The sequence below is a fragment of the Artemia franciscana genome, chromosome 2, assembly GCF_032884065.1.
Source record: "Artemia franciscana chromosome 2, ASM3288406v1, whole genome shotgun sequence".
Taxonomy (NCBI): domain Eukaryota; kingdom Metazoa; phylum Arthropoda; class Branchiopoda; order Anostraca; family Artemiidae; genus Artemia; species Artemia franciscana.
In genome coordinates, this window is record NC_088864.1 from 43,388,542 (window position 1) to 43,412,682 (window position 24,141).

The 24,141-nt window shown below is 34.4% G+C and overlaps 2 protein-coding genes across 8 annotated transcripts in view; one reads left to right on the forward strand and one right to left on the reverse strand.

Moving 5' to 3' along the window:
* The window catches only part of LOC136042154 (dual specificity protein phosphatase 16-like), a 105,543-nt gene extending 100,318 nt beyond the window's left edge, over positions 1–5,225 (forward strand). For 4 of the 5 annotated variants that reach the window (XM_065727075.1, XM_065727091.1, XM_065727096.1 and 1 more), the window contains exon 11: positions 2,522–5,225. In XM_065727075.1, the coding sequence (XP_065583147.1) occupies positions 2,522–2,760 (239 nt within the window). In that variant the 3' untranslated portion in view covers positions 2,761–5,225. Of the gene's footprint in view, positions 1–1,178; positions 2,441–2,521 lie in introns of those variants that run through there. The other variant, XM_065727105.1, reaches the window with a different exon arrangement.
* A 1,438-nt stretch (positions 5,226–6,663) lies between these two features.
* The window catches only part of LOC136042187 (SH3 domain-containing protein Dlish-like), a 40,993-nt gene continuing 23,515 nt past the window's right edge, over positions 6,664–24,141 (reverse strand). For all 3 annotated transcript variants that reach the window (XM_065727122.1, XM_065727136.1, XM_065727129.1), the window contains exons 5-8: positions 22,308–22,474; positions 18,558–18,747; positions 14,764–14,903; positions 6,664–8,972 (exon numbers count right to left, since the gene is read on the reverse strand). In XM_065727122.1, the coding sequence (XP_065583194.1) occupies positions 8,808–8,972; positions 14,764–14,903; positions 18,558–18,747; positions 22,308–22,474 (662 nt within the window). In that variant the 3' untranslated portion in view covers positions 6,664–8,807. The remainder of the gene's footprint in view (positions 8,973–14,763; positions 14,904–18,557; positions 18,748–22,307; positions 22,475–24,141) is intronic.

Here is a 24,141-nt window from a genome sequence, read left to right on the forward strand (position 1 = left end):
GTAGAAAGTTGCAGGATTTTTTTTTTGTAGGGAAGGGGGTAAAGGGACTATTTTTTGCCTGAGGGAAGAGGACAAATATTTTCTCTCTGGTCTGACAAAGAGCAAACGCTGCAGTTTTTCTTTTTTTGTGCCTGCCGTCCGACAGGCTCTGCTTCTTGTAATTAGACATAAGAATTAGTCAATCAAAGGTATTTATTTACCTGGTTTGAAAAAACGGCTATCACTCGAGCATTACAAGAAATTGTCAGTATCTGTCCTTTAGTTTTATGGGAGCATCTTTTAGTTTCTGACTCGTATTAAAATTAGGTAATGATGTCATTTAGATGTTGCTATAATGATGTCATTTAGGTTGCTATGGGATGTGATGTGAGATCAAACTATGAGGTTTTCTAGCCATTGCACATGATTCAAAAACAAGTTGTTATAATTTAGTATGAAATGAGGAAATTACGCTTTCTAGATGAAAAATTTTGTCGACAAAATACCGTATGCTTGCATAAATACCTATAACATGTTTAGCAACTTAAGGATCGGTGGTTCAAATTCGAATCTTCAAGAAACTGCGAAATTCTTTCAAATGTTTCGTTGCCCTTTTAATTTGGTTGAATGAACTGCTCCTGCACGTGCCATAAACTTAACATCCAAATGCATCTACACAAGGAGGGTTTTTTTTCTAATATCGTTACGATCTTGTTATCAGCAAAGTTGACTCTTGTTTAACTTGTTATCGTACTCTACACACAAACTCAAGGGCCTTAAAAAGGAAATCGAGAGGAAAATGACGATGTATGAAGGAATAAAGAAAAAAACCAATCATCAAGTGTTTACTTAGTTTTCTAAAAGGAATGTATTTCACTATTATTGTACCCACATCTCGCGTGTGAAAAAATTTGAGACTTTATCCCCCTCCCTCCTTCGCCAAATAAATATTCAACATTCCTCAAGATTATATGATAGGTTGGCTGCTCCACCAATCCATACAACCACATTGGGAGCATTATTAACCCCTCCTTTCTTTAAAAGTTAGCGTGTATGCCTGTTATTTTTGTTGCTGTTTATTTAGTTTAGTCACTTTACTAGATTTTTAAAAGTGAAGTGTTTCGTGGAGTGGTATCTATATAATTTCTCTCTAAAAAATTAATAGTCATTAAATGTTAATTTTTGTTTCTTTCATTAAGGCTCTCGTAGGAATGGAAAGCGGTGAGTTTATTTTTTACTTTTTTATTTTTGTAAAGAAACAACGCTCATAGTGATAGTTTCAACAGTTAAACTTTTTGTTTTCTATTCAAAAATCGTAACTTAGTAACATAGTCAAAAATTATGGAGAATACTTTTAGTCTAAAATAACGACAACGCGGCCTTTTCTTATTAGCTTTATCTTGAAACCACTTTGAAATAAAGTGTGAAAATGAAAAATTTTTGACACAGGGATAGCTTCTGATAGAGGTGGGATGCTTATAAATAAAGTCCACGCGCACGGACATTGTCTGCTAGAGACTCTTGGACATTCAAAAACTTTGCATTTTTTTTTTTGGTAGTTGGTTTGTTTTTCAAAAATATCCATTAAAGTTTGGGGTTCTTCAAGGTAGTATTTTATGATGCACTCCATTGGTTGTATATGGAAAAAATCCTTTACACGATTTAGCTGATAAAATTACTGTTCAAGCTTCCCTTTCTGTACAAACGGATTTTGGAGATAAATTTTGTATGTAGTCTCAATGGTCACTTTTAATGCATCATAGATAAATGAGTTATTTTTCACCCAATCGAGGATCCTTTGATGATCTCTAGAGTTCCTCTTTAAAGGTGAAGATCAAGAGTCGGGTATGCATTCCGGTCATATCGAAGCCCTTATGTGCCAGAAAGTTAGGCATGATCCTCAGAACTTATTACCTTCAGCTCGATGATTCCTCTCTACTGCTGTTGCATTAATCTTATTCCGAATACTGATGTCTTCTTTTGCTAGGGACTCCCTTTATTCCCCCCCCCCCCACAAAAAAAAATCAGTATGTTAAATTGTATTACAAAGTGCCGCAATTTTGTTGACTTAACGATAATTTTACCGATATTTTGTCGATTTATACTGTAATTTCTTACCAAAAGAATAATGTCGGCTTGTAAATACTATCGAAATCGTTAATACCGTTTTAACCCCCCTCCCATTTTTTCCAAGCGCTATAGCCTGCGTTGTATTTGTGTGTTGACTCTACGTGTTTTTTTTTTGTTTTTTTTTTTTTAGTGAAGATAAGTAGCACTTTTGGTTGGGAAGTAACTTTGACTTCTTAGTAATTGCTTCTATGTTACAAACCTCATTGAAATCAGACCAATCAATAACCAACGAATGAATATAATGGGCTAATGGATGATGATGTTTGATTATCAATGTCTATTCGCAAGAGAAAAAAAAAAAAAAAAAAAAAAAAAAACGCAGCAACCTGACAGTTATTTCCGGCTATTTATCTGTGACATGTTGCCCTCTCACAAAAAAAGAAAAGAACTTAGAATTTATGTATTTTTACAGTTCCAACAGACGAAAATGAATTTCCACTTCATAGAGTTCACAGCTGTCCAGGAATCGTTGACTCTGATGATGTTATTGTACCAAATGTCAGTAGAAGGACGCGTCCTAGTGGATCAAAGAAAAATCGGTATTCTTGTGGCTCACTTGACCAGCAAAGGATTTGCACCACTCAAAGTGAATCCCCTCGAGGCGGATATGGTTCGAACTCGAGTCTCGTCTCAGTTATTCCCGTTTTGTGAACTTGTACATGTACTACGAAGACTAGCCATTCTATGTTCAATGCTGTTATTTTATGTAAGCTTGTAGAGGTTTTGAAGTTAAAAGGAAATGTATTTTGTGATTATCGAACAGTGATAGTTATGATAAATTGATTGCTTTGATTGACGTTTTGGATTTGGATTTGTTGCTACCATTTGTTTAAGTTTCGGTTCTTTCACAATTTGGACTCTGAATTATGCGATATAACTCTTGCATTTTTTTTTCTTTTTTGAAAACTTAAATTTATAGCAACTTTGGGAATTAAAAGTTAAATTAAGGCATTAACATAACAGTTTTTTTCAAGGGATTCAAAGAAAAGACTGACAATTATCTTTCAACTATCTTCTGAATAGATAGGAATGACCCTCAGTGTTTTCGGATGAGTGTTCTTTAATAATGTAAGTCGAGACTATTTTCGGCAATTTTTTAGCTAAGCATTTCAAAGTTGGAGACAATTTTCGAAATTCCCAATCTGTTCTCTCCAGGAGAGCACATTTTGCTTATGTGTAGATTCTATGGAACTGCTATAGAAAAAATTCACTTTGGTCTTATTTGCAAAACTAGTTTCAAAATCCCACAATCATCATTGGAGTCCAATGGTATTTTTTGAGGCAACTGGTAATACTTGTTAGCCCAAGAGCATAGCTAAAACCCATCATTATTAAGGAAAGTAATGAATTTCAGTTCTAGCTCAAGCATTAGGTGAAGGCATTGTATGGGCAAGTTGTCATTAACCCAAGATATCGATCCTTTAAGAAATCAGTCGAAGAATTATGTATAACTAGAAGAAATAGCATCATCGTACTGCCGTAATAATAGTATCGTAAAAAATGTAATCGTGTTATAGTTTCGCCTTCATTGTTCTTTTACACTCAAAATATCTAGACGTCTGAAACCTTTAGTAAAAAATTGAATTTTTACCTTTGGAATGATTTTATATGTTTCTTTTTGTCTCTAGAACATGATCAGTATATATGAAGACTAAAATTCATGAAAAAGTGCAACTAGGCTTGAAAACAATCGCCAAATTTAACTATTGGAAAAACTATTAGGGATAAGAGTAAATCATGAAATGAATTGTAAATCCCACGGGATGGTAACTCTGTTTATCAGTGTTCAGAAGATTCCTGATATTCTTTCAGACCAATAGTGAACGATATCGACTTGGCTTTACAAGTCTCAATTCTTCCTCGGAATTATCACACTTCTGTAAGTGACGGAGCGTGAGTATGCAATAGCTTAAAATTTGCTTTGCGCAGCACGGCTTTTTCAATGTTGCACCTTACAATTATTACTTATATAAAATGCAATTTCTGTTAACGCTCTGATATAGGCAGCTAAAGGGTGATAGAAGACTCTAATATTCGCCAAACGAATGCGACGTCACTGTGTCAATTCCGGTTGGTATGTCTATTCGAAAGTTACATTCTCTTGATGCCTCCTTGAAAGATTCTCCTTTACGTACGCATCTAGAAAAGAACGCCCATAGTACATTTTTACTAAGGCATAGACGACAACCTTATATCGATTTTAGAGCAAATTTTTGAGCTCAGATTTGAAACAGAAACAAGTAAAAATTTTACCTGCATGAAGACATTTTTTTTTATTGTACCACCCTGATCCCTGTCAGGGTCTAGGTTGAAACTATAAAATAGGAGTTGACAAAGATCAATTTAACACATACATAGGAATTTATTTCGGGGTAGGGGCTTGCTTTTGTATTTATGGTAGCAAAATATGTAAATTATTTCAACATGACTCGAAAATAGGGAAATAATTTGAAAAACAACGAGATTTTTGTCCCCAAACCTCTCTTGTGTATGTACCTGAGATAAAAGATGTATTCTTTGGAAATGGAGCCCTTGAAAATATTTTGTAGTTATTGTCCTGAGATTTACTAAAAGAAAGCCGGATTAGAAAACCAAAGTTGATTCAGTAAACAAATTTTGTTTGTTTATTTAATTTGCTTTCCAGTATTTTCAATCTGCACAACTTGATGTCTGTGGTTATAACTATCGTAATTTAACCTACTATATTTTCAGAGTTCTATCGTTCTATCAGAGTTCTGCTTTTATTTAAATTTCTTGTTGCTATTGCAGCGCAACACAGAACGGTTAAATTAAATTGTCTAAGTTATTCATTCAAAAAAAATTCCTATGGTTATTTGGCGATACAAGTTCCTGTTCTTTAATTTTTTCTTAAGTTCCTCGCTCATTAATAAACTGCTAAAATTAAATCAAAGTTCAAAAGAATCGTGGCAAAAGAAAAAATTGTTGTGCAATCGATTAAACTTGCAAGTTTAATCCCACGAATGGATATACAATAAATTGATTTATATCTTTACGAATCATGATTGTCTTGATTGTGTAATTTGCTCAATTTATTTTTCTTCATGTTTGTTAAACCTTGAGTACAATAAATACTATTGTGTTGTTTTACCCATTAATTGCTTTTCCGATGTTTATCTAATCAGGGTTTTTATTGTAATTGGGACTTATACTGGCTTGAACCAAGTAAGAAAAGCGATCTTCTTACGCCTAGTAATGTCTCTCTTGCAAGCCAGTTTTGGTGGTAAGGAATTTTTTCATCTGAAAGTAAGGAAAAACGTTCAAACTTAAAACTAACAGAAACTATTCTGGATATGAGGGGAGCTCCCCCCTAAACCACTCGCTCTTCATGCTAAAGTTTTTTAGTACTTTAAAAAAGCTTCGTATTCTAAATAAACAAACCATGTGCTTCAAAAGTCATTTTTAAAGAATTGAGACAAAAAAGTCCAACTTAAAGAGCGAGGTATTTCTGAGGGGTAGCCTCCCTCATATACGGAATAATTCCTGTTCGTTCCAAGTTTTAGTGTTGCTTCTTACTTTCAATTGAAAAAACATGTTTTTTTTTTAAATTTAATTCTCGATCGTTTTTTAAATAATATCGGGAAATCCGCCTCTCTCCTCCTCATGAAAATTTCAGCCTGTTAACCCCCCCCCCAAAAAAAAAAAAATATGTCTGTATACTCCCTACTCCCCAGTAAGAAATACTAGATAAATCAACGCGCAAATTTAAAACTTACAACAATTTCCCCTGAAGCCTTAAGGGGTTGTGTCATCCCCAAAGGCATGGTTATTGGACCTTTCAACTATGCCGAACAAAGTGGCTATCTCAAAATTTTGATCGAATAACTTTGAACAAGTGCGATTTTCATTAAGACGCCTTGACCTTTTTTTGAGGGGGGGGGAGACTTTTTCAACAATACGGTAAATTTTCTTAGGTTCGTGGCTTTTGACGGACATTACACTTGATGAATTTTACATATTTGGAATCAGCATAAACAGAAAATTCTTTTATGTATATATTGTTATCAAAATTCTACTTTTTAGAGTTTCGGTTACTATTGGCCCGAGTCAATCCTTACAAACAGTTCGTTGCTACGAACTGTTTGATTTGGAGTGAGAGCACCTGCTTTGATTGTTGGGAACATGAAAAATCCCCTTATCCAGGCAATTATTATTCTCTGTAGCTATTAATCCTTTTTTCCTGATAAAAAAATCATCCCTAGTAGTAGTAATCGAATTAACGACAATTCTTGACTAATAAGGTCCCTGCGTCGGCCCTGTAGTGTGTTGCTACAGCAAGGTTCGATTTCACGGTCCCGTATTGCCAAACTAAGAAAGATCATTCCTTACCATCTTCAAGCAGCTGACCACAGCTCATGGATGGAACAACGAATATAATAGAGTTATTTGACAATTTAAACCTATTTAGAAGCACGGATCGAAATTTGAACATAGATAAAAAAGGAGCTAAAAAGAATAAGAAAAGATGAAATAGGAAGTCCTCTTTTTGATAGTACATCTAGCATGGGCTAACGAAACATACGTACAATAAGGAGATTAAGATAATTTTTTTATTAAAAACCGCAAAATTGTTTGACCGAAAGTTAAACACAAACAATACATCATAAAAGTGGACGAAATTAATTGATCCACAACCTCAAATTGTACAAAACAAAATGTAAAACTAAAAAAAAAAAAATCAAGCAAATTAGAAACAAGGCACTTAAAAATGGCAACGCTGACGATATGACCAATCATCAATGAATAAAACAAAATTCATATTTGAAGCATAAATATGAGCAAAATACTTCTTCAACATCCAACACAAATAAGAAAAAGATAACACACAAAAAATTAAGATTCGTTCAAGTGGCAGATATGTTCACACTAATTTTATAGAATATCAATAATGATAATTATGTAGAAGAAAAAAATAATTATGTAGAAGAGAAAAGAAAAGAAAAGCACATTTTGTTGCTTCATCTTTATGTCTTTGTTTATTGCTATAATTATATGCTGGTTCTCTCAATCCTTTTCTTTAATAACTCTATTTTCTAAGATTGATTCCTTGTCAGGTATTAATTACATTCTGTACTTGCAGTGCGATAAAACCTCTCCCACTTTTATCCCACATTTCATAAATCTTGAAGCTCAGCTGGGTCATAAACTATGGCATTCCCCAAGATGGTCCCTGAGGATAACTTGTACTATTTTGCTAGAATAGGTGAAAGCCTGGCATATGGGAAACCTGACAATATCTAGTTCCTAATGGGAAAATAAAGACGATTCGCCTGCTTCGTATTTTCAAATCCCTTGTCCTGAGATATATTATTGTATATATGAATAGTAGAAAATATGAATAGTGGAATATTAATGGGAAGTTAATCCCATTCATTGAAAAACAGCGAGAATATCTAATCGCCTTTATCGAAAAAGAAAGTAAAAAAGAAACATTCGACGTGTACAGGTTGACAAGTCCAAGGCATAGAACACAAAATAGCACATTTTTTAAATGTTTAAAGCATTTTGATTGTTTGTCAAAAATCACAACCTTAACACTAAACTTACGCCTTGATCCTTTCGTCACAGCCGAACGTTCCCAAAATTGTAATTCCTTGAAAAGGAGGTAAGCTAGCCCAGTTTTTCACTTCTAGGATTAAAAATTTCTCCAAAATAAAATCAATTTAAACTGAGGGACATGTGCATTAAGATAAAAAAAACAAAAAAACAAACTGGGAACAAGCTCCATGACAGGAAATTATTTTGTTCCAGAAGTACAGCAGAATCGTTGTTAGACTTAGTAGAGGGAAAATAAAGAAGAGAAAAAATCTACAGTAGATTAAAAAGCAATCCGAAAGAAAAATTTATATAATGGAATTAGTAGCATACCTTAAAAGTGATAATTGAAAAATTATTAACGTTACAATTATAAAAGAGATATTTACTTTCTGGAAAGAGAGCTCTCAGATAGAAACAAAAACGATACATTCAGTGCGAAGCATTTTATAGACAAATCAAATTATGTTTTCTTTTTAATAATTTACTGGAATATCATTATTGACAAAATTAACACAATCTTCGGAAGTTTTAGAATCTATGAAACAATCTTCAAAAGCTACGATTTAGCTTTTTAGCTACACGGTAATGAGTATTGATCTTTCAAAATTGTACGCACGCAACTTGTAACAAGAAAGCACACAAGCTTAAAACAACCATCATCTTCCTTATTGGCCAAAGTATTAAGATCACGAGGGACGTAGAATTTCTAAGTGAAATCTAAGCTCTAACAGAAATCAAACTGTTTCAAAGGCTTAATTGTAAGTAGTTTACGACATTTGACGAAATAAAATCCGATTTCTCCTAAAAGGACGCCATGTTCAAATACTAATTTTACCTTGATCTTTACCCTGAAAACGATTAGTGGATTATTTTCCAAAATGGATAGTTCAATATTAAATTGTATCTATTTTCGTTTTTGATATTTGTCAAAGTCTCAATACCGCAGGATAGGTGAAAATAAATATGAATTCGTGCATTGTGACACGTAATCATATCAACAAGTAATCCACTAATGTACACTCTGATCTTGGCTTGAATCGAACTTCATAAAAGGCACAAACATCCAATAAACATCAGCTAATTTCTATAGAACACGTTCATAAACTAGTTCAACTCCAGATAAAAGTAAATAATCGCTGAAATTAAAGGCTAGTCATTGCAGGAGGCCTAGCATAAGCCTTTGGAATGAATCCTGACTTCCGAAGCTTAGGGGAGTAAGCCCAAAGCCATCCATCCATTGTTTGATTTGACAAGTCTGCATAAACCCAATCTCCTCGTCGAAGCGACAAATCGTCGGAGGCTTGAGCCTACGAATAATAAATAATAAACATTTTAGTTGCATTTATCTATTTTTCCCGGGACCAAAAAGGAAAATAAAAGCATATCATACTATTATACACAATTTAAATTATAGATTCAGAAATTCCGTTCCATAAATAAATTCCCAAGCTTTTACTTTCTTCCTCTTCGGCTTCAAGACGATTGATCACGTTATGTACAACAACACACACATGAAGCGTTATCCATCTTTTCTAAAATAACACAGTTTTGGGTTCTAGAGTAATCAGCTAATGCAACATTGAACATTGAGTCCAAAAACACACACGTATTTTTCTTCGTAAAAAAAAAAAAATAAAATCCTTGAATAAAATTCCAAACCCGGATAAAACTGCCAAAATAGAGGGGAATTAAGGTTGATTTGTAAAACAGTGAAACTTGTTTTTTGCATCGATTCAACAGTCAAAAGTATACAAAGGTATTAGAGAATACTTGAGATGAATATAAGATATTCATTTCCAAACAAATAATATCCCTTGACCCAAAGGGCCAAATTCAAATTTCAGGAAAAAAAAAAAAAAATCGGATTTATCCTAAGTTTAACCAAACAAAACTGGCTAAGGTTCATTGATTAATTGGTCTGTGAAACTATCATTTGGTCACCAAACCAAAAAGATCTCGCTCGTGTCTTAAAAGATGAAACTATTCGCTTTTCTCTACTAACTAGACCTCAGTTTTCAGAACTAATACACAAACCATAATTTTATTCTTACTAGCCAATCACAAAAAAAGGAGAAAAAGCTAGTCTATCCTTACACTAAGATGTTTTTTAGGAGGGTGGATGGGCGGGTGGTAGGGGGATTTAGACGAAACTTGTAATAAACTATTTCATTTCTGGAACTGACAGAAAAAAAAATTTGTGGAAGTAAAACGCAGACAAATGTGTTACGTTAGGTGTTAGTTCTCCTGTCAGCTGAATTATTTCGTTTTGTTTTCTACCACCTGAGAGATAGAACAAAAGCAATTTGATCAAAAAAAGTGGGGGCTAACGTGACAAATGTTCGATGTTCTTGAAAAAGTTAGCCCCAAACGATGATCCATCTACAACCATGTCCACTGGAAGCAGGCAAAGAAACTGTTAAACCATAAAATTTGGGCAAAAACACACGCCAAATTTGAAAACAAACCTCATTAATTTCAAAACTATCAAACAGTTCGTTTGAGGGTAAACAATCAAACAGTGTCAAACTGTAGTAAGGAGCGACCCGGCTCAATAGTGACCAAAACTCTAAAAAATGGAATTGTGATACCAATAGCTACATCAAAAGAATTGCATTTTAATACTGATTTCGAATATATAGATTTCATCAAGTTTAGTCTAACCTATCAAAAGTTACGAGCCTGAGAAAATTTGCCTCATTTTAGAAAATAGGAGGATACACCCCCTAAAAGTCATAGAATCTTAACGAAAATCACACCATCAGATTCAGCGTATCAGAGAACCCTAATTTAGAAATTTCAAGCTCCTATCTACAAAAACATGGAATTTGTATTTTTTGCCAGAAGGCAGATCATGGATGCGCGTTTATTTGTTTCTTTGTTGTTGTTTTTTTTCCAGGGTTGATCGTATCGATCCAGTGGTCCTAGAATTTCACGAAAGGGCTCATTCTAACGAAAATGAAAATTTCTAGTGCCCTTTTAAAGTGACCAAAAAAAATGGAGGGCACCTAGGCCCCCTCCCACGCTAACTATTTTCCCAAAGTCAACGTATCAAAATTCTGAGATAGCCATTTTAATCAGCGTAGTCAAAAAACCTTATAACTATGTCTTTGGGGACGACTTACTCCCCCACAGTCCCCTTGGGAGGGGCTACGAGTTGCAAACTTTGACCAGTGCTTACATACAGTAATGGTTACTGAGAAGTGTACAGACGTTTTCAGGGAGATTTTTTGGTTGGGGGAGGGGTTGAGAAGAAGGGGATATGTTGAGGGAACTTCCCATCGAAGAATTTGTCATGGGAAGAAACTTTTCATGAAGGGGAGCGCAAAATTTTCTAGTATTATTCAAAAAGACAATGAAAAAATAAATGTGAAAAAGTTTTTTCAACTGGAAGTATGGAGGAGCTCACCTCCTCCTAATACCTCGCTCTTTACGCTAAAGAATTTTTAACAATTTCAACTATTTATTCTACGGCTTTTGTGATTAAGGGGTCATTCTTAATGAATTGGTACAAAATTTAAGCTTTAGTTTAAAGAGCGAGGTACTGACGAGGGGGTGAACCCATCATATATGTAATAAAAACATAAGAATACAAAAGTTCGGTACTTAAGCTAATTTATAAGTTATGTATATCTTTTACAAATAAAAACATTCTCGTTGCCTTTTTAAGTAACCAAAAAATCGGAGGGCAACTAGGCTTCCTCCCCCGCTCCTTTTTTCTCAAAATCCTTCGGTCAAAACTATGAGAAAGCCATTTAGCCAAAAAAAATAAATATGCAAATTTCGTTTTAATTTTTCCTCTGCGGAGAGCCAAAATCAAAACATGCATTGATTCAAAAACGTTCAGAAACTAAATAAAAAAACAAGCTTTTTTTTAAATGAAAGTAAGGAGCGACATTAAAACTTAAAACGAACAGAAATTACTTCATGTATGAAAAGGGCTGCTTCCTCATCAACGCTCCGCTCTTTACGCTAAAGTTCTTTATTGTTTTAAAAAGTAGAGTTGAGAGAAAGAGTCAAACTATAGTGTAAAGAGCGGGGTGTTGATGAGGAAGCAGCCCCTTTCATATACGAAGTAATTTCTGTTCGTTTTAAGTTTAAATGTCGGTCCTTACTTTAAATTAAAAAAAAAACTTGTTTTTTTTTATTTAATCACCTTCAAAAACTAGCAAAAAATTTCGCAAACGCGACAAGTTTACTTATTCCAGTAGAATGAAGTGCGGGTGTTTTGGGGCAACATGCTCATTGACTGCTATTTAGATATCATCACTATTGATGAAGTAATGATTATTTTTTATTTAAATTATTTTTTAAATAATTCCAGGAAATCTGGCAATTGCTCCACAGAAAAATCCCTCCTACCCGAGGAGTTATTCTCTAGACAATTCAGTCCAGGGAAAAATTTACAGCGGACAATTATCCTTAACATCCCCAAACGTAAAATTGAGTCGGTAATGAGAAAGCAATACATAAGAAGAATTCTGTATAGGAATTCTGGCAAATTTCCCTGGTGTAAAATTCACCCCCTGGAAACCTCTCTCCTCGTGGAAAATTATTCTTTTGAAAAATACAACCAGAAAAATCCCGCCCCCCCCCCCGAAAACTCTATGTATACTTTTCAATAACAAATACTATACGTAAAAATGGACAAAACTTGTAACTTAAAAAGATCTATCCCCAGGGGCTGTGGGAGGGTCATGATATCCCCAAAGGCATAGTTCTTCGGCTTTTCAACTATGCTGAACGAAATGGCAATCTTAAAATTTCGATTAGAGGATTTTAAGAAAAGGGGCGTTGGAGGCGGCCTAGTTGCCCTCCAATTTTTCGGTCACTTAAAAAGGGCACTAAAACTTTTAATTTTCATTCGAATGAGACCTCTCACGATATTCTAGGACAATTGAGTTGATACGATGACCCCTGACAAAAAAAAGAAAAAAAAACACACTTCCGTGATCTTTCTTCTGGCAAAAAAATAAAAGATTCCACATTTTTTCAGATATGCTTTTGGAACCTCTACTGAAGGGTTCTCTGATACGCTGAATCTAATGGTGTGATTTTGATTAAGATTCTATGACTTTTAGAGAGTGTTTCCCCCCTTTTTTTTAAATCAGGATCGTAACATTTGACGGGTATAATTAAACTTAATGAAGCTTACATGTTTGAAATCAGTATAAAAATACAATTCTTCTGATATATTTATTAGGTTCAAAATTCCGTTTTCTAGAGTATCGGTTACTAATGAGCCAGGTCGCTCCTTACTTACAGTTTATTACCACAAAGTGTTTGATTGTACCATAATTAGCGTAAGTTTTTTTTTAATTACAAAACAGAAAGGAATTAATGGATCTCTATATTCCTCAGTAGAACCAACCCCAACCACTTGCAAAAAAAAAAAAATGTCCAAATTACTAACCAAATACTGATACAGTATAATTATAGTATTTTCTTTTCGTTTAGAGCATAATTATTGTATTTATACTGATTGGGTAAAAAAAATATTCTAATGTTAAAACACAAATAATAAAAGGAATAATACCCTAAAATGATCTATATATATATATTTATATAAATAAGTTGTTTGTTTGTGTGTCGACTGACGTCATGTTTGTGTGTCGACTGACGTCATTATAAGGATTGAGCTGTATGTCGTCATGAACTTGTTTGTCGTCTGACGTCATGTTTGTCGACTGACGAAATTACAGACCGGGACACCGGGACATACAAATGACGACGGGGACACAGGGAATGTTCGATTAGCAATCACCATCAACAAAGCTCAAGGGCAATCATTAGAATAATCAGGTATAGATCTGAATACGGATTGTTTTTCCCATGGACATTTTTATGTTGCATGTTCAAGAGTCGGTAAACCTGACAATCTATTTATATGCACAGACAATGGGATATCGAAGAATGTTGTATATTCATAAGTTTTACGTAGTTAAAAACATATAAAAACATATATATATATATATATATATATATATATATATATATATATATATATATATATATATATATATATATATATATATATATATATATTCACATGTGGGACACGGGGACAAAACTACAATGGCCCGTAACGACTTACGCGCGCGGGGGGCTTGGGGAGGAGGGCACGAAGCGCCCCCACCAACTAGGTGTTGGGGTGGCGCGAAGCATCACCCCAACAGCTAGTATATCTATATATATATATATATATATATATATATATATATATATATATATATATAGTTGTTTGCTTGTCTATTGATTGACGTCATGTTTGTGTGTCGACTGACGTCATGTTTGTCGACTGACGTCATTGTGAGGATTGAGCATTATTCCGTCATGAAGTTGTTTGTCGACTGACGTCATGTTTGTCGACTGACGACCGAGACACTCAAAGATAAATTACAGGCTGGGACACAGGGAATATAAATGACGACCGGGACACAGGTACACAACTATAACGGGGACGCCGGGGGGCACAGGGGATACATAAATTACGACGGGGACACAGGGAATATTCGATTAGCAATCACCATCAACAAAGATCAAGGGCAATCATTAGAATAATGAGGCATAGATCTGGATACGGATTGTTTTTCCCATGGACAATTATATGTTGCATGGTCAAGAGTCGGTAAACCTGACAATCTGTTTATATGCACAGACAATGGAACAGTGAAGAATGTTGTATATTTGCAAGTTTTACGTAGTTAAAAACATACATCTATATCTATCTATATTTACAGGTGGGACACAGGGACACAACTACAATGGCGCGTAACTAATATGGCGCGAAACGACTTACACGTGCGGGGGGACTTGGGTGTGCGTGAAGCGCCACCCCAACAGCTAGTAAGTAATAAGAACATGTTTTTATAATTTAGCCCGTCTTCGCCTACATTGTACATATTCTCAATCATTTTATTCATCGTGGACTGTTCTTCTTCTTCTTCTTTTTTCAGTGCTCTTTATATGATTTTTAAGCATCAATAAAATCATTGAAAATCTGAAAAATATAGGCGATGACGAAATAAAGCGCAAACATTTTGATATTATTTCTTTTTCAATGTTTGGTTCAAAACAGAACGACAATTCAGCAATAGGTACCTTATAATCATACAACATAATAAGTTCTGTCCCACTGCACCGTGGATCGTCTTGCTGCTGCTGGCTCATCTGATGGGGTGCAGGATTTTGTGGATTCGCAACAGAGGCGCTTAGTGGCACTTGTGAATGAGCTATTTGAGCTGAAAAAAAAAAATAATAAAAATAAAAAAATTATCAGGAAAGTTACTGAAACCCCGTTGTAGAATTAGAATATTTTACTTTTCTTTATTAAAGACTCCAAAAGTTCTTTTAGTGGAGGGATCTAATATTCGGCCTTTTAAGGCCTCTATACGGCTTTTATTGCTTTACACAGCTACAATTGCTGTCGAGGGATTCTTTTCAAAATCAGTCGGTTGCTAGTCTTGAAAATAGTTTTCCTGTTATAGGTGCTAATCATAAGGGTATCGCTATGAATTCACAAGTTTTGCTGTTTAATTGTCCACTGGATCTTGCCCTTGATTTGATAAATCTTGGTGGTAGAACTAATTTACCTAGGCCTTCCAATTGGTCCCTCTGTATCTGCAAACCGTGAGCTGACTATTGCCCGTACAGAGAAGAAATTGGGCGGTGCATATGCGTCGCTAATTCTGTCACAGGCAAGCACTACGAAAGTGTTCTTGGTTAAGCTGTATAATGCTGTATCTTGGCCACGTGTACTGTTTTTAAAACCATTTTAGAATCTTCTAACAGCAATGGATAAGAAAGAGATTAAAAAACCATTTTTCGAATTTGCTCAAGTTCCTTATTCAGCTACCCAGCTGGTCTTGGTACCGTTTTCTTATGAAAAAGTATTGATTCCCGACTCTATTCTTAGTATTAATGACCTGGCCTCTAACCTGTGTAGTCAAGAGATGAACCACTCCTGGAAGGGAGTGAATTGTTTGCAGTCGCTAACATGTGTTTTTTTTTCAATAGTATTTACTTATATGTCTTGTTTTTCTCTTTTTTTGTACTCGATCCTTTCCGCTTCGTGTGTTGATGGGTGATAAATTATTTCATTCATTCATTGGCCAAAAATATGTCTATGTCATCACGAAACCGTTTATTATCAAAAATTGTTGGTGAAAACGAATAAAATAATTTTGTTGGTCAATCTTCGGGGGCGAATTCAAAATTCAGACCGCACATGGTTTGGAAGGATCATAGATAGAAGACAGTATTATAGACAGTATTTTGCTGTGTGAAATGATGTTCTTATGAATATATTTCGATTGACAAAGTTCTAGCTCTGAAACAACAGCAAAAGTCCAACAACTTGAGTCCAAATGCAAGAACTGCTGCAGGTCTAGTCACAAAAAAAAGATTAAATAAAAGATAATACATAGTAAATAAGTAAAATATTTGAGTAGTTAGAAAGGGTTGTGTGAAAATAACATAATTAAAATGTTTATAAAAAGGTAATGACCTTGCCTAATTGTTAAGGTTTTTGTTGTGTAAAATAACCTAAAGACAAGGTCTTTCATTTGGGGGTTTTAGAGGATTTGTGAGTGAATTTGGAGGAAAGAATTTTAGAGAGTTAATAAAATGTGTTTTTTGCTGGGTTTTATTAATTTTTTGTTCCCCGTGGACGGGATGCCTTCAATGTTTATTATTATTATTTTTTTTTATTTTTTAAGTGGTGCATAAATATAGTTGTTAGTTTTAGATAAAAGATGTTAGTATCACTGAGAGGAGAGGAGGATGGACTTTTAATGTTTAAAAAAGAAAAGAAATACTATAGAGAAGTTTCATCTTCTCTCACATTAAAACAAAACAACAAAGAGACTCCTAACACATTCGAAAGCAAAGATTTTTTAACAAAATGGTTCACTGGAAAAAAAAAACCAGTCTAATATTACATCAGTCAGTGTCGGGATGGTTGAATTCGAACCGTGATCAACTTTTTGATTCTTTTTTGTCAGTTGCCATCTATCTAGTGCAAATTAAAGGTGTATTATTTACTTACTAGGATATTTTGAAAAAGCAAACCATTAGTTGGCAATACTTTTGTATTTATATGGTACAAGGCTACTTAAGGCAGAAAATGCTGACCGACTCCCGTTGCTTTAGCGCAGTTGAATTCTGTGCTTTTACTTTTACGTGACCGCAAACTTGTAAACCAAGGGAGCGACCCCTCCCCATTAGCTTAGATGCAGTTTCATTTTATGCAATTTTTACCACGATATATACGAATCTGTCAACTGGCAACCATCCCTCTAGGCTAGGGTCCAGGTGAATTTTCTGCTATTTCCTACATTCACACCAATCAGCCGAATTCTCTTGCAACTCGCGTCAACAAAAACACCTGCGAATCTGCCTTTTTATTATGTCAGTTTTTACAAACATTTACATGAACACGCAAGCGAAAGGAAAGTCGTCAAAATTCTAGCAACATGAAAAATATAATATAGCTCAACTTAAATTCGAGGCAGCTATATTTATATTCTACGCTTTAAACTATTATATTTGTTTTCTGAACTTTTCACACTTTTTTTTAGATAAGATACTGGTGAAATTTAGCAGGCGGATTAAAAGGTTTTGGTTAAATTTGTAGCAGTAGAAAGCTGTTTCGGTATTTTATCTTAAATCTGTAGCTGGACAGACGACTCTAATGACAGTTAAGGAGGCGTTTTCTAACACATTAAATGAACAACACATTCGCAACATTTGTTCGGTACATAGGACATTTTTTTTTCTTCTTTTTTTTTCAATTTACTTCCGCTTGAAAGATAATAGGCTCAAATATCAAGTGTAAATAGGAACTGTTCTAAAAAGGACAACTAAAATATGATATAAAGTAAGATATGCAGCTCATTCACTAAATTTTCAACTAGTGGAGATAATGAACTTGTATATCTAGGCCCATGATTTGAAACGTGGGGCGCAGGCACCTCCGATGGGTATATCAATATTTCGGTGGGTTAAATGGAGGATGTGCAACCTTCAGCTGATTATACTTTAGAGCTTTTTATAAAAAAAATTAAAACAAATTTCACGTGTATGACGATGGATTCAAATGCATTCAAAGAAAAAAAAAGATAATTGACCGTATTGCAATAACGTTATACATTGTGTAAAAGGTGTTGTATTCGACAATATTTTTCATTAGTAGGAAAAATGCCTAGAAGAATACCCAAAAAAGATACAAAGTTAATGGCCTTTTAAGCTTCCTTCAGATGAATAGGCCTACATGTAAAATTTTAAAGATAAAATTTAAAAATTAAGGGGGGGGGGGGGGGGTTATAGGTCAATACATGGGGGGTTTAGAATCAATTCTATGTACAGATGTTCCAAGCACTGATTGCCAAACATAACTAAATGCCATTACTTTTCAATGGACATATCAACTGATGGTAAAGTCTGCATACCTAACCAGTATTCATTACAACACTAAACTGTGGCTATCTGGTGTAATTTTTGGCTACTACTCTCAGCTTTTATCTAAAATATACCAAACATGTAGCAACAAATTAGTTCCACAATCGCTTACAGGTATTTCACAACTTTAGCCAATAATAGACGATTCAAATTTTATTCTTTAAACTTTCGATGACCAAAACCTGGTAAATATCTAGTAACCATTTTAGTAACTATTATACTATATATTTAACTATATATTTGTAACTATTGTAACTATATATTTTAGTAAATATTAGTAACAATTCATTTGAATCATTAAGATTACCTTCAAGATTGCCTTATAATATATAATCTTCAAGATTATATAATCTTCTATATAAATAGAAGAATATAAAAATATAATGTAAAATATAAAATACAGAATATGAAATATAATATATAATCTTCAAGATTACCTTGAAGAGCATCAGCCGGATAGACAAATGCAGACGGCACAAAACCTTCCTGTCCATTATCCCGTAATATCCAAAACCAATCTGGATCTTCCCTATTGAGGATTGTAACAAGTTCTCCTCGTTCAACACTTACATCATTCTCATCTCTTGCCAAGAATGTATAAAGTACAACAAATCTTCCTGATCTTTCCTGAGAAGAAAATAGTATGGTGTAGTAGATAACTTGTAATAACTAAGAGGGATTCTATATTTCTGCAAAAGGACTAGATTATGTTGATAAAATTAACTAACCAATAAAAGTCAAACTTATTACTGTTTACTTTCTAACGGGGTTTTTTAAGGAGTTTTGTAAGTTTTTTTTTCTTTCCTTAAGCAATGAAAGGCTATAATAAATTGACAAAAAGCTTTAACACCAATCATAAGAAATCTACTTCCCTCTATCTTAGCACCTGGAGGAGCTCTTTATTTGATGCATTGCATATATTCAATAGTAAATAATTTTTATACCACGCCATCTTCCCATTCACAAATAGACCTAATACGGAAGGAAAATATAAAAAAAGGGATATAATATTTCAAGTAAGACAGTGGAAAATAACAAAAAAACTTTTTTTTCAATAGTAACAATAAAAGTCAGAATTTTTCGGTTTTACGTATGAAACCCTGTATCAATGAAAAAAAGAACAACTAAATTAAAGAAAACATAAAAAGAAAAAGATGGAACAAAACACAAACGATAAGAATCCTCAATAATGTCCAATTTGATAATATTCGCAATGGAGTTCGTCCAGAATTTTTCTGCTGACCACGTGCCTCTGGATATGGAGTTTCCCTTAACTAAACACTCCGATCAGGGTGGCTGCAACCTTTTATAGTGGGTGGAGCTCACCCCAGGAATCTCAGTATCTAGCTTAATCTAGCTCTATCAGATTCTGGGCCTAGGGTCAGTTGGGCTAGCTACCCTCCACCTGAAAATAAGCACTACGAATAGTGAAAAACTAGCCTCAGATCCGGGCTTCCAATTAAGATCTCGACCTTCGCGCGTCAACAGACATTCTGCTGACGACATCAAAAGACTGACACATTAAATCTTCTGAATCGATGGGGGCTTCGAATAGCCACCTGGAATATTTTACACTTGCATAAAAGAACATACTTTCTGAAGAGCTTTCCAATAATAAAGTGGCGATTACCGATCTCAAAGAAACCCGTCTTACCGGAAGCAGAAAAGAACAAACAGGCAATAATCACTCGTTCCTCTGGTCTGGAGGGAGCATGTGAAGGAACGGCGTTGGTCTCGTGCTAAATAGCCTCACAAGAAAGGCATTAATCCTGCAAGAAACCGTTTCAGACAGAATAATGAAGGTCAGCTTTGGATATAAGCATGGTAAGATGACTGTCATCGTATGCTATACCCCAACCAACTATTCCGACGACACAACTAAGGAAGAGTTCTACTCAGCTCTGACCAAACGTCTCATGACAGCATCTCTCTACGATATAACTGTTCTTCTCGGTCAATCCAACGCCACAGTGCGTGATGATATGGGTGTTTGGTGTAGCACAATTAGTGCTGTATCTCCCGACCCACTTAAGACCTTGTTATCGCAGATACCTACTTTCAACGCAAAGATATCCACCAGTATACGTGGTATAGTAATGATGGATGCACAAAGAAGACGAGCGACCACGTCATTATTTCGAAACGCTGGAGATCATCATTGAAAAACTTCCGGACTTACAGATCAGCAGAGCTCAGGAATGCAGATTACAGGCTTGTTTGGGCTGAAGTTCAGCTTCGCCTCCAAGCACAACGACCGAAAGAAGGCCAGTCGTTGTAGATGTTGGGAAATTTAAGGAGCCAGATACTCACCTGAAGTACACATCGCTTCGAGCTCCTTAGCACACTTAGTACCAGCGAAGGTGACTGGAAGTATTTTAAATCGCAGACGAGCGTAGCAGCAAAACTGGTGCTTGGAGAGAGAGGTTTTCCAAAAAAATCATGGCTAACTAATGAAACGCTGCAGGTCATGAAGCAAAGACGAAGGGCAAGGTTCCTTGGGGATATGGCCACTTATCAAAGGCTGAATGTAGTGTGGTTCAGACTATTCATCGGGACCGAACTCAGTTCGTTGCAAGGAAAGCTGATGAAACTGAACTAGCTGCAAAAAAGAAAGACATGGGTAGCCTGTTCAAACACTTCCAAGATCTAAGAGAATATAAAACTTCCACTTTGGGATCTGTCACTTCTCCTCGCTCCTAAATAATATTAGCCCATCTGGCCCTCCAAATGTTAGTCTCTCCCAGTCTAGCAGTAAAAGAAGTAAAGCAGCCCACACGAGCCCTTCAGCTTCTCAAAAACCAAAAATGCAGTTAAAAGGCTTAATAATAATAAAGCTGCTGGTATCTGTGGCTTAAGCTCCGAACTGCTTAAATATTATAGGCCCTACTAAACTGAATATTCATATTTTCATATTTACAAAATAATACAGCATGCGAAACATCGGGCATCTATATTTCCAAACGTTCCAAACTTGTGTTTCCTTTTCACATTGATTGAAAAAAGAGAACTCAAGCAATAATGGCAAATACATCTATTCCATATTGCCATTTTTTAATCTTATTAACAAGATTAAAATCCTTTTAGATGGAATTATATTATCAAATAATGATGAAAATACATTCACGAATATGGAAAGAAAGATGGAAATCTGATTAATAGAATTTTGCTGAATATTAAAAAGTAAGAATTTCATTAAGTGTTTTATTTAGTTTTGTATATAGCCTAGGGCTATATCTAGGGCCATTAGGGGAGGGGCATTGTCATAGTAACGTATATTATATTTGGAAAGAGTGTCCATTGGGGAATCGAACAATGCTACTTTTTTGCTACTGAAATGTTTTCTTGAAAAGAGCCGAAATACTAGAGTGTTACCCAGAAAAGGGACACATTTCCAAACGAGTAAGAACACATTACATAAAGATAGTAGACAATTTTTATTTTTATCCTTCATTAAACTCCAAGCTTCGAATTGCCGATTTATTCCTGAAACTTCCAAAAACCCTGCACAAAAATAAGAATGAAAAAACAAAAAAACACGTAGATGATATACAGGCCTGGAAGATATATAGAATAGTTAGAATCTATCTATAGGTAGAAAAAGGTAACATTGTTGCAGTGAATTATCAGATATTCCAAAACTGTGCAGTATATCTCCGATTGATCAAAGATGTGTTAAATTTATCAACGAATGTCACTTTAAAGGTTTCTGACAGTTTCTTGATTGACCGAAAATGTGTTTCCTTACTTTTTCAAATTTATATGTGGGAACGCTTATAAATAATGTAGAGCTTTAAAGAATGTTGATTACAATCGAGCCCTAGAATCCAAATCCTTTTGAAACACAGTTTAAGTGTCATTTGGGAGCTAAAGGCATTGTAAATCTTTTCACATACTCCAGTTGCCATGCAATATTTGTTAATTGATACTCTGAACAGGTTACTAGTTCATATATATGAATCCTAATAGAATCCACGCTAGATTCCACGACCTACTATTGCCTTTACAATAAACAGCACACAAGCTATTTGATTTTAGTTGTGTTTTTTTTTCAGATATAAATATCGTATTCCTGTAAAACAGAGACAGTTTGATTCACGTGATTAGTTGCTTAGCGTTACAGGATCATGATTAGATTTAAACCAAACAATTAAGAGGATCTTAGGTCAAGCCAAAAAACATTAATCTACCTTGAAGAAAGGATGCATATCAGGCTGATAAAGCTGGTTCCCAATTGGTAATGCTTGTTTCATTGATTCCATATTGAATAAGGCCCCATTTGAACTGAAGCCACCAGAGCCGTGGGATATAGGACTTGCAGGTACTGATGTTGTTGCTATCATGGGTGTTGCTTCTGCTGCAATGTTGGTCAATATAAAGAACACTTTTTTTCAATACATAGCAGGAAGCAGCCTTAAAACTAAAAGTAAGTAGAATTTAACCCACAGAGGCGATCACGTGATTGAGCATGTCAGAGATCCCGTATTCGACTTTGCAAGCGCTGCTTTCTTTTATTTCTTCAATAAGAGCAGGACTCCTTCAACCCGTGATTTTGGTGTTAAATTGCCTTTTGAATAATAAAATAAAATGTGCCACATTAAAATCCCCTTTTCTATTTAAACTTAAGCTTGAAGAAAACCACCATTCTGGCCTAAAAATTGCTAAAATTTTATTCGAAAATTTTTTAAAGCGACGGATACTTTATGAAGTATTATTATTGAAGCACTATATACACTATATATCACCTTCATTTATCGTTTGTTCTCTGTCAATATGTAACTGCCAAATTAGGGTAGAAAAGTGTAACTTCTTTCCAAGTATGTATTGCGCCAATTCAAAGTATGTATTGCGCCAATTCATATATGCAAGCTATGCGTACAAAAACACAGCTAAATAGCTGACAAAAGAGGAGAGATAGAGAGAAGGAAAGGTGTCAACACAAAATAATACAAGAATTTACATTAATTTACTAAAAACGAATTGTATTACAAGATTTTCTTTTGTACTTATTACAACATTAAAAATAAACATAAAAATGAGAGTAGAATTAAATTTTGAAGTGATGATCCTTCAGCAATTAGTATTATTATATATCAAATATTCAGTTTAATTTTATTAGTTATTTCTAAGACTGTTCAAAATACATATAGTTTCACTACAAACAAGTGTTTGGATACTGCCCTTTTCCTTAGCTGTAAAAGCCTACAGCTTACTTCGTCATTGGTCCTTCACCGAAAATGAATTATATAACAAATAGTCTATTTTCCAGTTATTACAGCATTGAAAATGAAAACAGAAATTACAGCGAAATAAAAACTTGAACTGATTATCTTTCAATAATTGATATCATTAGGCCTATATTCAGTTTGATTTTATTTGTACTTTCCAAGACTGTTCAAGATACAGACAGTTTTCAGTAAAGCACCAATGACGCAGTAGGTTTTAAACTTACAGTGGGAGAAGGAGACAAAACCCAAACTCTTGTTTGCAGTGATTTTTGTTACCACTGCAAACAATATTAGTGCCTATAGTTTGTTTGTTTGCTATTGTTTGTCTGTTTACTTAATTTCTGTTTATTATGGGTTTCATTTATTCTTTATTAGTAATTTCTTGTAATTTATTCATTTCATATTAGTACTTGTTATATGGTTTTTTGCTATGATTGTTTATTTAATTCCTGTTCGTTTTGAGTTTCGTTATCCTTTAATGGTAATTTCTTGTAGTTTCAAGTTTGAATTTCCACAGGTATTTGTATCTCCTGATCTTAAGTTTAATATGGCCTTAACTTTTCTTTGAAAAACTCCTTTTTCAGAAATTTCCTTTTCAAAATTAATTTTTGTCCGTCTTTGATAGCAAAAGTTTCAAGTTTTTAGAAAATGTCTTATTCCCACATAATTTTTTTTTTCAACATCAAACTTCAATCAAAATATTAAATCAAGTATCAAAGTAAAGAAACCATCTAAGTAAACAAGGCATCAAGGTAAACAAAGTATCAAAGTAACAATCAAAGTAAACAAGGTAACA